This window comes from Anomaloglossus baeobatrachus, chromosome 2 (assembly GCF_048569485.1).
Source record: "Anomaloglossus baeobatrachus isolate aAnoBae1 chromosome 2, aAnoBae1.hap1, whole genome shotgun sequence".
Lineage (NCBI taxonomy): Eukaryota > Metazoa > Chordata > Amphibia > Anura > Aromobatidae > Anomaloglossus > Anomaloglossus baeobatrachus.
In genome coordinates this window covers 681,581,723-681,597,990 of record NC_134354.1, presented here as the reverse complement: position 1 = coordinate 681,597,990, position 16,268 = coordinate 681,581,723, and the positions used below count along the sequence as shown (strand labels likewise).

General features: G+C 48.1%; 2 protein-coding genes across 2 annotated transcripts in view; one reads left to right on the top strand and one right to left on the bottom strand.

Moving 5' to 3' along the window:
- The window catches only part of LOC142292075 (protein D7-like), a 169,287-nt gene that overhangs the window by 55,870 nt on the left and 97,149 nt on the right, over nt 1-16,268 (bottom strand). The window lies entirely within an intron of this gene.
- The window catches only part of NCKAP1L (NCK associated protein 1 like), a 418,971-nt gene continuing 403,073 nt past the window's right edge, over nt 371-16,268 (top strand). Inside the window, exon 1 of the mRNA XM_075337171.1 lies at nt 371-572. Within this exon, the coding sequence (XP_075193286.1) occupies nt 471-572 (102 nt within the window). The 5' untranslated portion in view covers nt 371-470. The remainder of the gene's footprint in view (nt 573-16,268) is intronic.

The window sequence follows — 16,268 nt, the reverse complement described above, 5'->3', positions numbered from 1 at the left end:
TATTGCCTTTAGAAATATATTTACTTAGAAAATTGGTGATATGTTCAATACTCACTGGCTGTATATATAGGAATTTGAAAAAGCAGTTTTGTAAAAGACTGTTTATGACTTTGAAAGCTCTAAAATAGGTAAAATAAATGCCAAATATACCATAGAGCTCTAAATCAGGAAGCTTTAAACATTTTACTGAAAATGCAGCGCAATCAACTAGACACAAAGAGGAAGTGGGGTTGGTGCAAGAGCTCTACATCAGCTTCTATATTTTGTCTCCTTAAGCCTAAGTATCTGTGGGCGTCTACTGTTATGTGTTCATGCCTATATCACAAGTGCAGAACTTCATAAAGGAAGGAGACGTCACCTAACAAATGTGCATTTGCCATTAGCACTCGGGCAAGTGTTGTCTATACCGATCACTCAGTTATAATCGGACATTGGATTCATCAGAGACTCCAATTATCTGACAGCACAAGATGGCTTTGGGTTCAACTTACCAGCACAAACTGGCTGAAAAGCTTACGATACTGAATGACAGGGGCAAAGGAGTACTGATCCGCATCTACAACATCAAAAAGGTAAGAATGTAATGTAATGCTACCTACATAAAGCTTCATTCCCAAATCACTAGTATGACACTGTGATACAAATATTGAATAATACATAGAGACTTATTGAATGTATATAGGGCCTATTTGGTCATAAAGATAGACGTGTGCTTTATAGCAATCAGAGAGACCATTAGACCTTGTAGATATTATCATTGTTCTATAACTACGCACAAAACTGTTGTTTTCTCCCTTTTATTGGAGATTCCTAGAGTTCGGTTTACATAATATAATAGTGCGTATTAAATAGAACAAGTCCATATTATTGTAAGTTTTCAAAGCACTAATCAATCGAAATGATAAATATACTGTATCACTCAAATGTCGTAGAAGTGATGTGGAGGCGCTTCTATTAATGTGTAAGCAGCCCTCAATATGTTTACCATCATCACAGCATAAATCTAAATCCAGTATTAAGTGGAACAGTGAATAAACTGTGATAAAATATGGAACTGACTACGCCCTGTACTGCTGAGGCTGAAGACAGAGGGAGAAGTGAAGATATGTCCTTCTAAGAGGACCTTTAATTTTAACTTTAGTGGCCCATTTAGAGCACACAATAATTGGCAATCACCCGACAATAGAGCAAAATGTTTCTTTGTGGGATGCATGCATATAAATCATCGTTATCAGAGCTTGTTCTATCCCCATCACTGTTTTGTCAGCGTTTGAAAGTAGGCCATTACTAGTAATATGATTGAGATGTTGTAGTTCAACAGGTTGTTGAATCTGGATAACACCCATCCGTTTCTCCAACTTTCTGAGTGTAAATTACTAGAATGAGCATGTACGGCAAGACGGGCCAACCAAATGACAGACGTATTTGTACATTTTTTTAACCAATTGCATGATTTCGGAGCAGACTTTTAACTCTGGTCAGGGTCCTGGATCTCGGTTAGAGACTCAATGAAGCCAGGTTGCATCATATGCTGTCTTCTGTTTACTATGAGCCTTTGAAAGGAAACCCTCTATATTGGGACAATGACAATTTGGACAGTGTACACCTGGATATAGAGGCGCACTACGTATGACCGGAAGTGCAGAAGATTTCGCATCATGCGCAGTGTGTCCTCTGAATACAGGACAAGTACACACAGCTTCTAAGGCGTACTGATGCAGCCGGAACGAGCCACGCACATGCGCGAGATTTCCAGGAGCTGACGGTGACGCTGCTCTTGGAACTCACATTATTACCCCAACAGGGCCATGACAATATGGAATAAGGGCCAACTGACTAGTCAGGAGAACTAAAGCCTCTGCGACTAGTCAGAGGCCTAATCTGAATAAGATAAATGGAGGTAATAAATGCTTCTTTAAAGTTTTATTTTACAGAATGATGTTATACAGGAAGGGAAATTGGAAATGCAAATGTAAATTCTGCTGTCTTCAAGGACATAAGGAACCTGACAGGTTCCCTTTATGTTACATTTTACATTACTGGTAAAATATGCATTTATGATTTATCTGTTTTTCTTGTTATTCACATATAATTGCAGATGTTGTTTAGCTTATTTGCATTTATCATGAAGTATGTCTCATGACTGGTGTTATTTTTTCCTTTCAATATGTCTTCCATGATACTTCAGCATGTGAAATATTTTTAATCCTATGGAATAAAGTTTGAAGTTTTAATTCATGGATTTGCCAATTCATTTCTTCCTCACCTTTTTCCATATAAACAGTTCATAAAAAGATCATATAGTGTTGGTTTATAGAATACAGTATGTGTCAAAGTATGTTTAGGAGTAGACCGGGATAGTCAAGACCCTTTCATTTGACAATAGCTGCGATAGCTACACTATAAACCAGAATGGATCTGGCAACCACCCTGTCTTGCATTATTTGTTTGAACATTGGTTTGAATTGTCATCATGAAATTCTACATTTTCTCTGCTTCCTTAGCCAAACATTACCAAAAGCTGATCTTCAGGTTAGAGAATACCAATTTCATTAAGGTTCAACAAGTTAAGCTAAACAAGATTGGTGTCACACACTTTGCTACACAGGATACGTTTGCTGATCGCTGGGTATAAATTAGGGAAGTCTGAGGGAGGCAGTCAATGCGACATAAGGCCCCCATACACATTAAACTAATGTTGGACACACATTAAAGTTGGTATGTTCTAATGTGTAAAGCCAACTAATGCTCTAAGGAGACATCAATCACGCATGTCCAATATCGAACTCTTGATTTCATTGTTCACCAGGAGATAAGCTGCCAGCAGAGACATCAGCTGGCGGGTTTCTCACAGAGAACACAGGAGCGCTTGGATAAATAAGTGCTTCACTGTAGAGGGTCCGACTGACATGGTTGTCAGACAAACTATTGGCAGTAGCAATATTTGGCTGACAGTCGGTAGCAGGGTAACAGTGTGTATACTTAACAGCTGCTCAATTCAATCAGAGAACATTGAACTTCCAATCTGTGATTGGTGGAGGGCCTAGCAGTGATCGGTAGACATCCCAACAGTGATTGGTGGAGGTTCCATCAGTGATTGGTGGAGGTCCAACGGTGACTGGTGGAGGTCCCAACAGTGATTGTGGAGGTGCCAACAGTGACTGGTGGAGGTCCCAACAGTAATTGGTGGTGGTCCCAACAGTAATTGGTGGAGGTCCCAACAGTAACTGGTGGAGGGCCCAACAGTAATTGGTTGAGGTTCCAGATTTACTATCCAGTAACTAAGTGACAAGTTGCAGTCTTCGTAGAATTGTTGATGGGACTAGTCCTGCTGTCTGATGATGTCCATAAAACAATGCAATTTAAAAAATATTTGTACATTTATTTTAGCTGTGATACGATGTTCTTTGTCTTGTCTCTTTTGTGTTCCCAACTTTTCTTCATTGAGAATATGTCATAGCTCAGCTGTGAGGAGGCCACATTGCACCACCCTGCAGTGTTTGTGTCTCTGTTTCATGTGTGACAGCGATATTAACTTTCACTTCCTGTCAGTTGAAAAGTCAACTTATTTAGAAGGAAGTTACAAGGCCTGTGTAATTCAGATACAGTTCTCATAGTTCTGAGTGACAGAAAAAGCAATGGTAATGTACCTCAAAAATAATGATTGAGAGATGTAGAGACAAAGGAAAACTCCAGGAGGTAGAAAAATTAACCAAGGCGTAGGGGCAAACTTATAACAATGAAGAAATATATGAAGCGACAGTACAGAGAGCTGTATAATGATCTTTTCACACCTAGGTCAAAAACCATAACAAGGGGGCATCCACTACATCAAAAGGAAAAAAGGTTTAATCATAATCACAGGCTGTGATTCTTTACTGTAAGAGCAGGGAGACTACAGTTAGGTCCAGAAATATTTGGACAGTGACACAATTTTCGCGAGTTGGGCTCTGCATGCCACCACATTGGATTTGAAATGAAACCTCTACAACAGAATTCAAGTACAGATTGTAACGTTTAATTTGAAGGTTTGAACAAAAATATCTGATAGAAATTGTAGGAATTGTACACATTTCTTTACAAACACTCCACATTTTAGGAGGTCAAAAGTAATTGGACAAATAAACCAAACCCAAACAAAATATTTTTATTTTCAATATTTTGTTGCGAATCCTTTGGAGGCAATCACTGCCTTAAGTCTGGAACCCATGGACATCACCAAACGCTGGGTTTCCTCCTTCTTAATGCTTTGCCAGGCCTTTACAGCCACAGCCTTCAGGTCTTGCTTGTTTGTGGGTCTTTCCGTCTTAAGTCTGGATTTGAGCAAGTGAAATGCATGCTCAGTTGGGTTAAGATCTGGTGATTGACTTGGCCATTGCAGAATGTTCCACTTTTTTGCACTCATGAACTCCTGGGTAGCTTTGGCTGTATGCTTGGGGTCATTGTCCATCTGTACTATGAAGCGCCGTCCGATCAACTTTGCAGCATTTGGCTGAATCTGGGCTGAAAGTATATCCCGGTACACTTCAGAATTCATCTGGCTACTCTTGTCTGCTGTTATGTCATCAATAAACACAAGTGACCAAGTGCCATTGAAAGCCATGCATGCCCATGCCATCACGTTGCCTCCACCATGTTTTACAGAGGATGTGGTGTGCCTTGGATCATGTGCCGTTCCCTTTCTTCTCCAAACTTTTTTCTTCCCATCATTCTGGTACAGGTTGATCTTTGTCTCATCTGTCCATAGAATACTTTTCCAGAACTGAGCTGGCTTCATGAGGTGTTTTTCAACAAATTTAACTCTGGCCTGTCTATTTTTGGAATTGATGAATGGTTTGCATCTAGATGTGAACCCTTTGTATTTACTTTCATGGAGTCTTCTCTTTACTGTTGACTTAGAGACAGATACACCTACTTTACTGAGAGTGTTCTGGACTTCAGTTGATGTTGTGAACGGGTTCTTCTTCACCAAAGAAAGTATGTGGCGATCATCCACCACTGTTGTCATCCGTGGACGCCCAGGCCTTTTTGAGTTCCCAAGCTCACCAGTCAATTCCTTTTTTCTCAGAATGTACCCGACTGTTGATTTTGCTACTCCAAGCATGTCTGCTATCTCTCTGATGGATTTTTTCTTTTTTTTCAGCCTCAGGATGTTCTGCTTCACCTCAATTGAGAGTTCCTTAGACCGCATGTTGTCTGGTCACAGCAACAGCTTCCAAATGCAAAACCACACACCTGTAATCAACTCCAGACCTTTAAACTACTTCATTGATTACAGGTTAACGAGGGAGACGCCTTCAGAGTTAATTGCAGCCCTTAGAGTCCCTTGTCCAATTACTTTTGGTCCCTTGAAAAAGAGGAGGCTATACATTACAGAGCTATGATTCCTAAACCCTTTCTCCGATTTGGATGTGAAAACTCTCATATTGCGGCTGGGAGTGTGCACTTTCAGCCCATATTATATATATAATTGTATTTCTGAACATGTTTTTGTAAACAGCTAAAATAACAAAACTTGTGTCACTGTCCAAATATTTCTGGACCTAACTGTATATAACCCCTTCACCACCCTCCCTGTTTTCACCTTCCTGACCCGGCCAAATTTTACAATTCTGACCAGTGTCACTTTATGTGGTAATAACGCTAAAATGCTTCAATATTTCCCATTGATTCTGAGATTGTTTTTTTCCGTGACATATTGTACTCAATGATAGTGATAAATTCTGAATGATATGTCCTGTGTTTATGAAAACAATGAAAATTTGACAAAAAAAATTAAATTTTTCAATTTTCTATGGCCTTAAACCACATAGTTATATCACACAAAATTATTAAAGAAGTGGTTCAGCCATATTTATTATTGGCCGCAACGATATTATGTTGAGAAACAAGGTTGCTCTCAAATACCTTGTGTTGCCCATAGTGCCTGTGAGCGGCTCTATTGCAGTCCGCTCTTCCCCATTGCCTGACCCTGCCGGGCTCCATGACCTCGGGGATCTGGTGATTTCAGGTCAACTTCCAGTTGACCTCACATCACTGCGGCCAGCCCCAATCTCTGTGAGTCACTGGGCTGTGGGCAGCGTTTCACCGCTCATCACAGCCCAGCATCCCTCCTGCTTGCACGCTCTCTACAGTGAGGGAGGAGGGAGCAGGGAGGTGCTGCGCTGTGACGCTGGGCTGTGATGAGCGGAGAAACTCCGCCCACAGCCCGGCGACTCACAGAGGCTGGTGCTGGCAGCGGTGATGTCAGATGAGCAAGAAATTGACGTGACATCACCGGATCCCCGAGATCACGGATCCTGGGGGTCAGGCGATTGGAAAAGCGGACTGCAATAGCGCTGCTCACAGGCACTATTGGCGACACAAGGTATTTGAGGGAAACCTTGTTTCTTAACATAATATCGTTGTGGCCAATAATAAATATGGGTGAACCACTTCTTTAACAATTAACATTTGCTACTTAGAAAAAGGCAATAAGCAACGTTCACCATACATTCAGATATCACCGTTCATTTTTTCGTTTTTTTGTGTGGAACATTTGCCATATATTTACTTTACATAAGCACCATTGTTGAAACATTTTTTGTTGTTGTTAAAAAGTTAAAAGGGTTAAAACTTTATTGGCAATTTATCATTTTTCCCCAAAAATTTACAAAATTTACCAATATTTTTAGTGACCACATCACATTTGAAGTGACTTTGAGGGGCCTATGTGACAGAAAATATCCAAAAGTGACAACAGTTAAAAAAACCTAAACCCCCTCAAAGTGCTCAAAAATACATTCAAGAAGTTTATTAATCCTCAATATGGAAGGAAAAAATGAAAAATTTACCTTTTTCCAAAAAAATATTGCTTTAGCACAAAATTTTCATTTTTTACGAGAGTAACAGGAGAAAATGGATGGTACAAGCTGATGTGCAATTTCTCCTGAGTATACTGATACTCCATATGTGGTGGGAAACTATTGTTTTGTCACATGGCAGGGCTCAGAATTGAAGGAGCGCTATTTGAATTTTGTAGCGCAAAATTGCCTGCAACAGATAGAAAACATCATGTCATGTTTGCAGAGCCCATGATGTGCCTAAATTGTGGAAATTCCCCATAAGTGACCCTATTTTGAAAACTTCACCCTTTAAGGAGTTACCTAGATGTGTGATGTGCACCTTGAACCCACAGGTGCTTCACAGAATTTTATAACCATAAAAAATGCTTTAACCTCCACTTTTTTTCATTTTAACAAGGATACCATTAATAAATGAAATATACTATTGGTTGTGCAATTTCTCTTGGGATACCCATATGTGGTGGAAAACTACTGTTAGGTCACACGGCAGGACTCGGAATGGAAGGAGCGCTATTTGAATTTTGGAATACCATTATGGCTGGAATAGATTACAGATGCCATGACACATTTGAAGATCTCCTGACTGTAATGCTACCACCAGGGGGCGCAGGTACACAGGAGAGATGTAGAGCTCCTAGGTGTAATGGGGCATCTGCCCACTAGATGTCACCAGTATTTAGACAGGGAGATATGGTAGCTGAATGGTCGTACATGCCGAGTCAGAGCCGGTGTGTCACGTCAGTGCAAAAGAGTAAGAGAAGACAAAGTCATGTGGAAGCCTAAGGTCAATAGCTGGGAGCTAATGTCAGCTACAGATGGGGAGCAGAACAGTAGTCAGAGAGCAGCCGGGGTCAGAAGCCGAAGTGAAAATGTCAGTACGGAGGGGGGGAAGCGGGACTAAAGGAACAAGACAAGCGGTCAGTCAGGGAGCACAGACAAGGCGGATGGAGTGGTGAACAGGGAGAGGAGTTGAGGAAGTGGGACGAGGAACCACAACAAACTCACAGGAACCAGAAGTGCACACTGCTGAGCAGGAATTATCACTGGTGAAGTTCTAGTGGAAACAGGCCAAAGGTAAAGGAAGGAGATTACCAAACAAGGCCGGCCCACCGGCAAGGACCCGGGGAATATAAACAACCAAGCAATAGACAGGACCAAATGGCTCTGTAAAGAGCAGAGCCAAAGGTGAATCATAAAACTGACATGCCAAAACAGCAGAAATCTCCATAAGTTAACCAATTTTGGGTACTACGTCTCAAGGAATTCATCTGGGCAAGAAAGCCACGGACCCACTTGGGGGGAGGGGCGACATGACCAAGGGGGAGGTAGGGAGTGATGGGTTAATAGGGACAGTGGTGTATATGCCTAATATGGCTTTGGGGGATGGTTTTAGCCGGGGAGGAAGAGGAGGAGCAGGGAAAGGGTTAGTCTGGGAGAGGAAGGAGTTACCTCCTCTTCTGTTTCCGGACGCCGAACGATCTGGACGTGCACCTCCATGGCAGATCTTCAGGAGCTCCAGCGTCTGATTCAGGCAGCGGTCGCAGCGCACGGGCCCCTGGCAGTGCAGACCCACATCAGGGCTGCCGGGGTTAACCCGTCGGCGCTTGCCCCTCGTCCCCCCAGCAGCGGCGGGCGCCAGTCGCGGCCCCCCCCGCAGGTATTCCCCGGGCGCGGGGGGGGCGAGGAGGAGATGTAAGAGCCCCTCCAGGGACCCTCCGCAGAGTGCAGCGCAGCAGCAGCGTCTGGCTGCTGCAGAGGCCGGCGGGAGGAATCTTCGTTCCGGCCGCGGCGGTCGGGAGGTGGGAGTGGCCAGCACGGGGCCTGCTTCCGGTCCCGGCCTCCGGGCTGGAGTTACTGAGACTGCAGCGGCTCCAGGCCGGGAGCGCGCTCGGCGCAGGAAAGAGGCCAGCAGATCCCCCTGCAGTCGGCGGGGGGACCGCGGGGCTGCACGTGGCGGTAGGTCCGGCGCCGGGGGGAGGTCTGCGGTGCCTGACCCCGGTGCGGCTGAGAGAAGGAGTGACGGCGGGAGTCCTGCGGCAACCGCCGGGTCACTCAGTACCGCTGTGCAGCCCCCGGATGTGGCAGTCTCCCGTGGGAGAGGGAGGACTCGGCGGATGGAGGCCTGCAATAGCCCAGGAGGGCCAGAGGCGACGACGGCTGAGATCCGGAGCCGGGCGTCTGGTCGTCCGCGCCCAGAGGCCCCTTGCAGTCGGCAGGGGGGCGGGCGCAAGAGGTCGAGGCCCGGGGTGCCGGCGCGGGGGACAGGACGGTCTCCTGGGTTGTCACCCCGGGGCAAGAGATGGAGCGGGGATGATTCTGCCCACGCGGCGGCCCTGTCTGGCGGCCGTGGTGGGGGGGGTGCTGCGGCGGCGCCCCCCGGATGTCGGATGGAAGATGAGGCCAGCGGCGAGGAGGAGGAAGAGGCTTTCGTTTCGGAGGAGTCAGATGGACGACAGACGGAGGACGGCGAGGCGGCGGTCTCGGGGGACGCCGAGCGGCGGTCGGGTGAGACGGCCGCGGAGGCGGCAGGGGCTGCGCTGGCGGGGGGCTTCGGGGGGGGGGCGGCTGCGGCTACGGCAGCGCCCGCTGGTTTCGCTATGTGGAGTCAATTGTTGGGGCTGTTGCAGGGGCTGGCGGCGGCTTCGGGAGCGGGGGGGGGGGGGGGCACAGGCGCCGGTGGCGGCGTGGGTGGGTGCAGCCGGTTTAGGGGCCTCGGCGGCGACGGGGGGTGACGGAGCGGGTGCGAGTAAAGGGGGGGGCGAAGGGGGGAGTGAGACGGGGGGGGGGAAAGGAGAAGGAAAAGGAGAAGGAAAAGGAGAAGGAAAAGGAGAAGGAGGATGAGGTGGTGCGCTTAGATGATAGGGCAAAAAGCGAAGTTTATGTTTGTTTTGAGGGCCCGCTGGGGGCCCATTTAAAGAAGGAGGTGCGGGAAAAAATTTGGAAAGGGGAATATGTAGAGATATTTTCGCTGCTTCCCCTGGAGAAATTTAATTTGGATAGGGTTAAGCCGAGTGATTCCAAAAAGGAGAAGGACGAGGAGGAAAAGCGCCGTTATAGGCTTATTCCTCGGACTTTTGCCAACTGGCTACAGGCATTTGCGATTTTGGCGAGCGTGGTCGGGGAGAAGGAGCCGGAGCATTGTTCGGCTTTGTTCGGCTACATGGATGCGATAGGGGAGGCTTATCGAGTTTATGGCGGGCTGGCGTGGCTGCGCTACGACGAGCAATTTAGGCAGCGGAAGGCATTGCGGCCAGATATGCGTTGGGACCATAAGGATATTTCCTTATGGATGCGATTGATGTCGGCACCGGCTCAGCCCTTTCGGGGGGGCGCCGGGGGTTCGGGGGGGGCCGGGTCCCCGGCAAGTCTCAAGAAAGGTTTGTGTTGGCAGTACAATGAAGGGCAGTGCAGGTTTGGAGCGGCGTGCCGTTTTAAGCATGAATGCTCCGGATGTGGGGGGGGACATAGCTTGTCCAAATGTTTTAAAAAAGGAAAAGGAAAGGCTGGTGATGGGGCTGGTAAGAGGGACGACGCCGGTGAAGGTAGAAGTGATGGTTCCGTTTTTAAATAGGTATCCGGACAAGGAGGCGGCGGCGTTGTTAAGTTCTGGTTTTTCTGATGGTTTTCATATTCCGTCGGTTGTTAATGCATCGGTTCCGCCGTATCGTAATTTGCGTTCCGCTCGGGATCACCCGGAAGTGGTGGATGAGAAGCTGGAAAGGGAGGTGGCTTTGGGCAGGATGGGCGGCCCTTATGTCGCCCCGCCGTGCGGGAATTTGGTGGTGTCACCGTTGGGGGTGGTACCAAAGAAGGAGCGGAATAAATTTCGGCTGATTCATCATTTGTCTTACCCGGAAGGGTTATCGGTGAATGATGGCATTGCGCCGGAGTTGTCGGCGGTATATTATGTGTCGTTCGATAAGGCGTTGGACCTGGTTAGGGCGGCGGGGCGGGGTGCATTGATGGCAAAGGCGGATGTGGAAGCGGCGTTTCGATTGTTACCGGTTCATCCAGATAGTCAGCATTTGTTGGGTTGCTGGTGGGATGGCAGTTATTATGTTGATCGTTGTTTGCCAATGGGCTGTTCCATTTCGTGTTCGTACTTTGAGGCATTTAGTTCGTTTGTTGAGTGGGTGGTTCGGGACGTGTCCGGGCTTACGTCCATCATTCATTACTTGGACGATTTCCTGTGTGTCGGGCCGGCGGGTTCGATGGTTTGTGCGGGTTTGCTATTTGCGTTGCAAAAAGTGGCGGCCAGCTTCGGGATTCCTTTGGCGCCGGATAAGACGGAAGGCCCGGCGCCGGTGATGTGTTTTCTGGGAATTGAAATTGACACCATTGCTATGGAATGCAGGTTGCCGGCGGAGAAGGTCCGTGATTTGAGGACCGCAGTGACAGGGGTAAAAGCGGCAAAGAAGGTGCGGCTTAAGGCGGTGCAGTCCTTGCTTGGAAAATTGAATTTTGCTTGCAGAATTGTGCCCATGGGGAGAGTGTTTGCGAGGCGTCTGGCGACGGCGACGGCCGGGGTACGGTTGCCGGCGCATTTTGTGCGGATCACAAAGGCGATCAGGGACGATTTGGAAGTATGGGATCAATTTTTGCAGCATTTCAACGGCCGGACGCTGGTGATGGAGAGGGTGGCGTCTAACGGGGCGTTGCAGCTGTTTACGGATGCGGCGGGGTCGGCCGGGTTTGGGGCTGTCTTCAGAGGTCATTGGTGTGTCGGGCAGTGGCCACAGGCGTGGCGGGAGAGCGGCTTGGTTAGGAATTTGGCTTTGTTAGAGCTATTCCCCATTGTAGTGGCAGTGGAGCTATGGGGGTCGCAATTTGCCGGAAGGAAAGTGTGTTTTCATTGTGATAACCAGGCGGTGGTGCACGCGATTAACAACTTGTCTGCTAAGTCGGAGCCGGTGGTGGTGTATTTGCGGCATTTAGTGTTGAGATGTCTGCAGTTGAATGTACAGGTAGTGGCAAGGCACGTTCCGGGTGTTGACAACGAGGTGGCTGATGCTTTGTCTCGTTTTCAGTTCAGCAGGTTTCGGGCGCTGTTGCCGTGGGCGGACGAAGTTGGAGTGGAGTGCCCCGAGGATTTGTGGCATCTGGTGAGGCGGTGATCTCAGACTTGATTCGGAACTCGGTGACCGAGGTGACTTGGTGCCGGTATGCTAAGGTGTGGGCTGAATGGGAGGAGTTGTTGTGTCTGATGTTTGGTGGGGAGAGCGTGGATTACTTGGTGGCTTTGTTGTCATTGGTGAGTACGGATTTTTCAGCCGGGCGATCGGCATCGGCTGTGGCACATCGGGTGTCGGCAGTGGCATTTTGGTTAAAAATGAGAGGGGAGCGTGATGTTTCACAGGATTTTCGGGTTCGTCAGGCTTTGCGGGGTTTTCGCCGTGGCGTACGGGAGAGGGACAAGAGGCGCCCTGTATCGTTTGGTTTGTTGAGACGGATGGTGGGTGGCCTGAGCGGCATTTGTGAGTCTGTGTACGAGACGGTTCTGTTTACAACGGCTTTCGGTCTCGCTTTTTATGGGGCGTTCCGGATAGGCGAGCTGGTGAGCCCGTCCAGGGTGACGGGTGGTGGTCTGATGTTTGAGGACGTGCAAGTGAGCAGTAGTCGGGTGGAGTGCCGGATTCGCCGGTCAAAAATGGATCAGCTGGGCCGTGGTAGATTGGTGGTGTTATATGCGGTTCCAGGAGAGGAATTGTGCCCTGTGCGTTTAGTCGAGAGATTTATGGCCGTGAGGGGAGGCTTACCTGGCCCGTTGTTGCGGCATTTGAATGGGTCGTTTTTGTCGAGGTTTCAGTTTGTGGCGGTGCTGCGGCTAAGTCTATGTAACGCGGGGGAGCGCCCGGAGGAATTCGGGTCGCATTCATTCCGAATTGGTGCAGCAACGGAGGCAGCCCGTTGGGGGCTTGGAGATGAGGTGGTAAAGCGTATTGGTAGATGGGAATCTTCTTGTTTTCGGCGGTATGTGAGACCGCAGTTGTTGTAGCATCATGGTACTTTGGTTACGTGCGGAAGGTTTGAGGAAAGGGGTGTTTCTTGATGTGGTGGTGGTTGTGCTGTTATTGGTTTTGATATTTTCGTTTTGTTTTATTTGTTATAGGGAAGTGCCTGATCTGGATCTTGGGGCACTCCTTCGTATTTTGGGGTGCCCGTCGGGCTGAGGTCCGCCCGAATGGTCGACAGCTGGGTTTGGATCGTGCGCAGGCGACTGTTCGATGGATCGGAGTTCGGGGCATGGAGTGGGGCAGGGTGGTCCCGGAATTTCGTTTCCATTGTAAAGTTGAGCGGCCCCCGGATGTGCTGGTATTGCATGTGGGGGGTAATGATCTGGGTGCCAGGGCGTCGCGGGATTTGATCCGAGACATAAAGATTGATTTACTGCAGTTGTGGAAGCGGTATCCTGGTTTGCTGGTCGTATGGTCTGACATAGTGACTAGGTTGGCATGGAGAGGGGCTCGGTCGGTGGAGAAGGTTAATAAGGCCAGGGCCCAGGTGAATAGGGTAGTGGCTAGGTTTGTGACCAGGAATGGTGGGATTGTGGTACGGCACAGGGATTTGGAGCCGGCTGATTGGCGATTTCGGAGGGGTGATGGTGTGCACCTCAACGAGGTCGGTCTGGATTTATGGGCGTTGGGTCTGCAGGATGGTGTGGAGCGTGCTTTTGGTGTGTGGCGGGTCCAGGCCACGTAAGGTGTCACGTGGTCTGTCCTGTGGCGGTGGGGGTAGGTCTGGTCCAGAGGTTTGGAAGTGATTGGTGGCTGGACCGGGAGTCATTGTCTTGGTATGGTGGCTCTCGGTTTCCGGGATGTGGCAGGCACGGGGTTCTGCCAAAGTGTGGGGGTCAATCCGTGGGTGATTGGCACCTCGTCTCTGGGTCGGTGTGTTGCGGCCGGGGACAGGGGGAGTAGTAGTTAGTGGACTGGGCCTACCCCGGGGGGTATTGTAAATGTTATTGTCTATTGTTACCGTTATGTGGTTGTTTTGGGTCGCCCGTTGGACGGCGTCCCTAAGGTACTAGTCTGTGAAACAATAGGCAATAAAAAGGCTGCTGTGGCCATTTGAACCAAGTCGCATGCAGTCCGTGTGTTTATTTTTAGAGGATAAGGGGGTTTGGTTACACAGACATCACGACCGGAGAATCCTCCCTCAGCTGGTCAAGAAAGCCACGGACCCACTTGGGGGGAGGGGCGACATGACCAAGGGGGAGGTAGGGAGTGATGGGTTAATAGGGACAGTGGTGTATATGCCTAATATGGCTTTGGGGGATGGTTTTAGCCGGGGAGGAAGAGGAGGAGCAGGGAAAGGGTTAGTCTGGGAGAGGAAGGAGTTACCTCCTCTTCTGTTTCCGGACGCCGAACGATCCCCGCCCACCCTCCCTTTGTGTTGTCATGTGGGAGATGTGTTTTTGGGTAGTTGGGTTACCTTTTGTCACAGTAGCGGTGGGGGTAGGTCTGGTCCAGAGGTTTGGAAGTGATTGGTGGCTGGACCGGGAGTCATTGTCTTGGTATGGTGGCTCTCGGTTTCCGGGATGTGGCAGGCACGGGGTTCTGCCAAAGTGTGGGGGTCAATCCGTGGGTGATTGGCACCTCGTCTCTGGGTCGGTGTGTTGCGGCCGGGGACAGGGGGAGTAGTAGTTAGTGGACTGGGCCTACCCCGGGGGGTATTGTAAATGTTATTGTCTATTGTTACCGTTATGTGGTTGTTTTGGGTCGCCCGTTGGACGGCGTCCCTAAGGTACTAGTCTGTGAAACAATAGGCAATAAAAAGGCTGCTGTGGCCATTTGAACCAAGTCGCATGCAGTCCGTGTGTTTATTTTTAGAGGATAAGGGGGTTTGGTTACACAGACATCACGACCGGAGAATCCTCCCTCAGCTGGTCATGTAGTGAGCAATTTTAACCACCAGGTGCTTCACTAACTTTGTATAATATTGGGCTGTGAATATAACAAATTACCGTTATTTCAACTAACATGTTGCTTTGGCCTCAACATTTTAACTTTCAAAAAGGATAATAGGATAAAATGGACCGTACAATTTATTATACAGTTTCTCCTGTGTTCTCCAATACCCCTTATGTGTTGAAAACTACTTTTGAGGCACAGTGCAAAACTCAGAGGCGAAGGAGAGACACAGTGGAGTTCAGAAATAGTTGGAATGGTTTGGGGGTGCCATGTCAAACTGACAGAGCCCTTGACATGCCAGAAAAGCAGACCCCCCCATAAGGGACCCCATTTTACAAACTGCACCTCTTAATGAATGAAAGGGGTACTGTGAGCATATTAACACCACAGATTTGTCACTGAATTTTATACCATTGGGTAGTAAAGAAAGAATTACATTTTTTTTCACAAAAATGTTGTTTAAGTTTTGTTTTAGATCTAAGATTTTAATTTTTATTAGGGTTAATAAGAAAAAATACATCACACCATTTGTTGTGTAATTTTTCCAGAGTGTGGGTATGGTCCGCGGGTGCCATATCATATTGGCAGAGATCGTGAGGTGTCAGAACAGCATATATCCCCATAAGTGACCCAATTTTATAAACTGCACTCCTCAATGAATTCATCTAGGGGTGAAATGAGTATATGGACGCCACAGGTGTGTAAAAATGATATTCTATTGGGCAGTGAAAAAAAATAGTTAAATTTTTACCACAAAAATGTTTAAACTCCAAATTTTTAATTTTTGCAAAGGGAATAGGTAATAGGCCCCATAATGTGTTACACAATTTCTTCTGAAGGTGGCAATACCCCATATGCGACTATGCAGTATTGTTGACCACATGGCAGGGCTCGAGAGGGAATGAGCGACATTTCACTTTTGGAGCACAGATTTTTCTAGAATAGTTTGCGGACTCAATTTGCAGAGACCCTAAGGGGTACTTTGCACACTATGACATCGCAGGTGCGATGTCGGTGGGGTCAAATGAAAAGTGACGCACATCCGGCGTCGCTGTCGACATCGGAGTATGTGAATCGCTTTTACTACGATTAACGCGCGCAAAAACGTCGAAATCGTATGATCGGTGTAGCGTCGGTCATTTCCATAATTTTGGAAGGACCGATGTTACGATGTTGTTCCTCGTTCCTGCGGCAGCACACATCGCTGTGTGTGAAGCCGCAGGAGCGAGGAACGTCGCCTTACCTGCGTCCCGGCTGCAATGAGGAAGGAAGTAGATGGGCGGGATTTTTACGTCCCCCTCATCTCCGCCCCTCTGCTTCTATTGGCCGCCTGCCGTGTGACGTCGCTGTGACGCTGCACGACCCGCTCACTTAGGAAGGAGGCGGTTCGCCGGCCAGAGCGACGTTACAGGGCAGGTAAGTGCATATGAAGCTGCTGTAGCGATAATGTTCGCTACGGCTGCTATCACAAGATATCGCAGCTGCGACGGGGCGGGGACTATCGCGCTCGGCA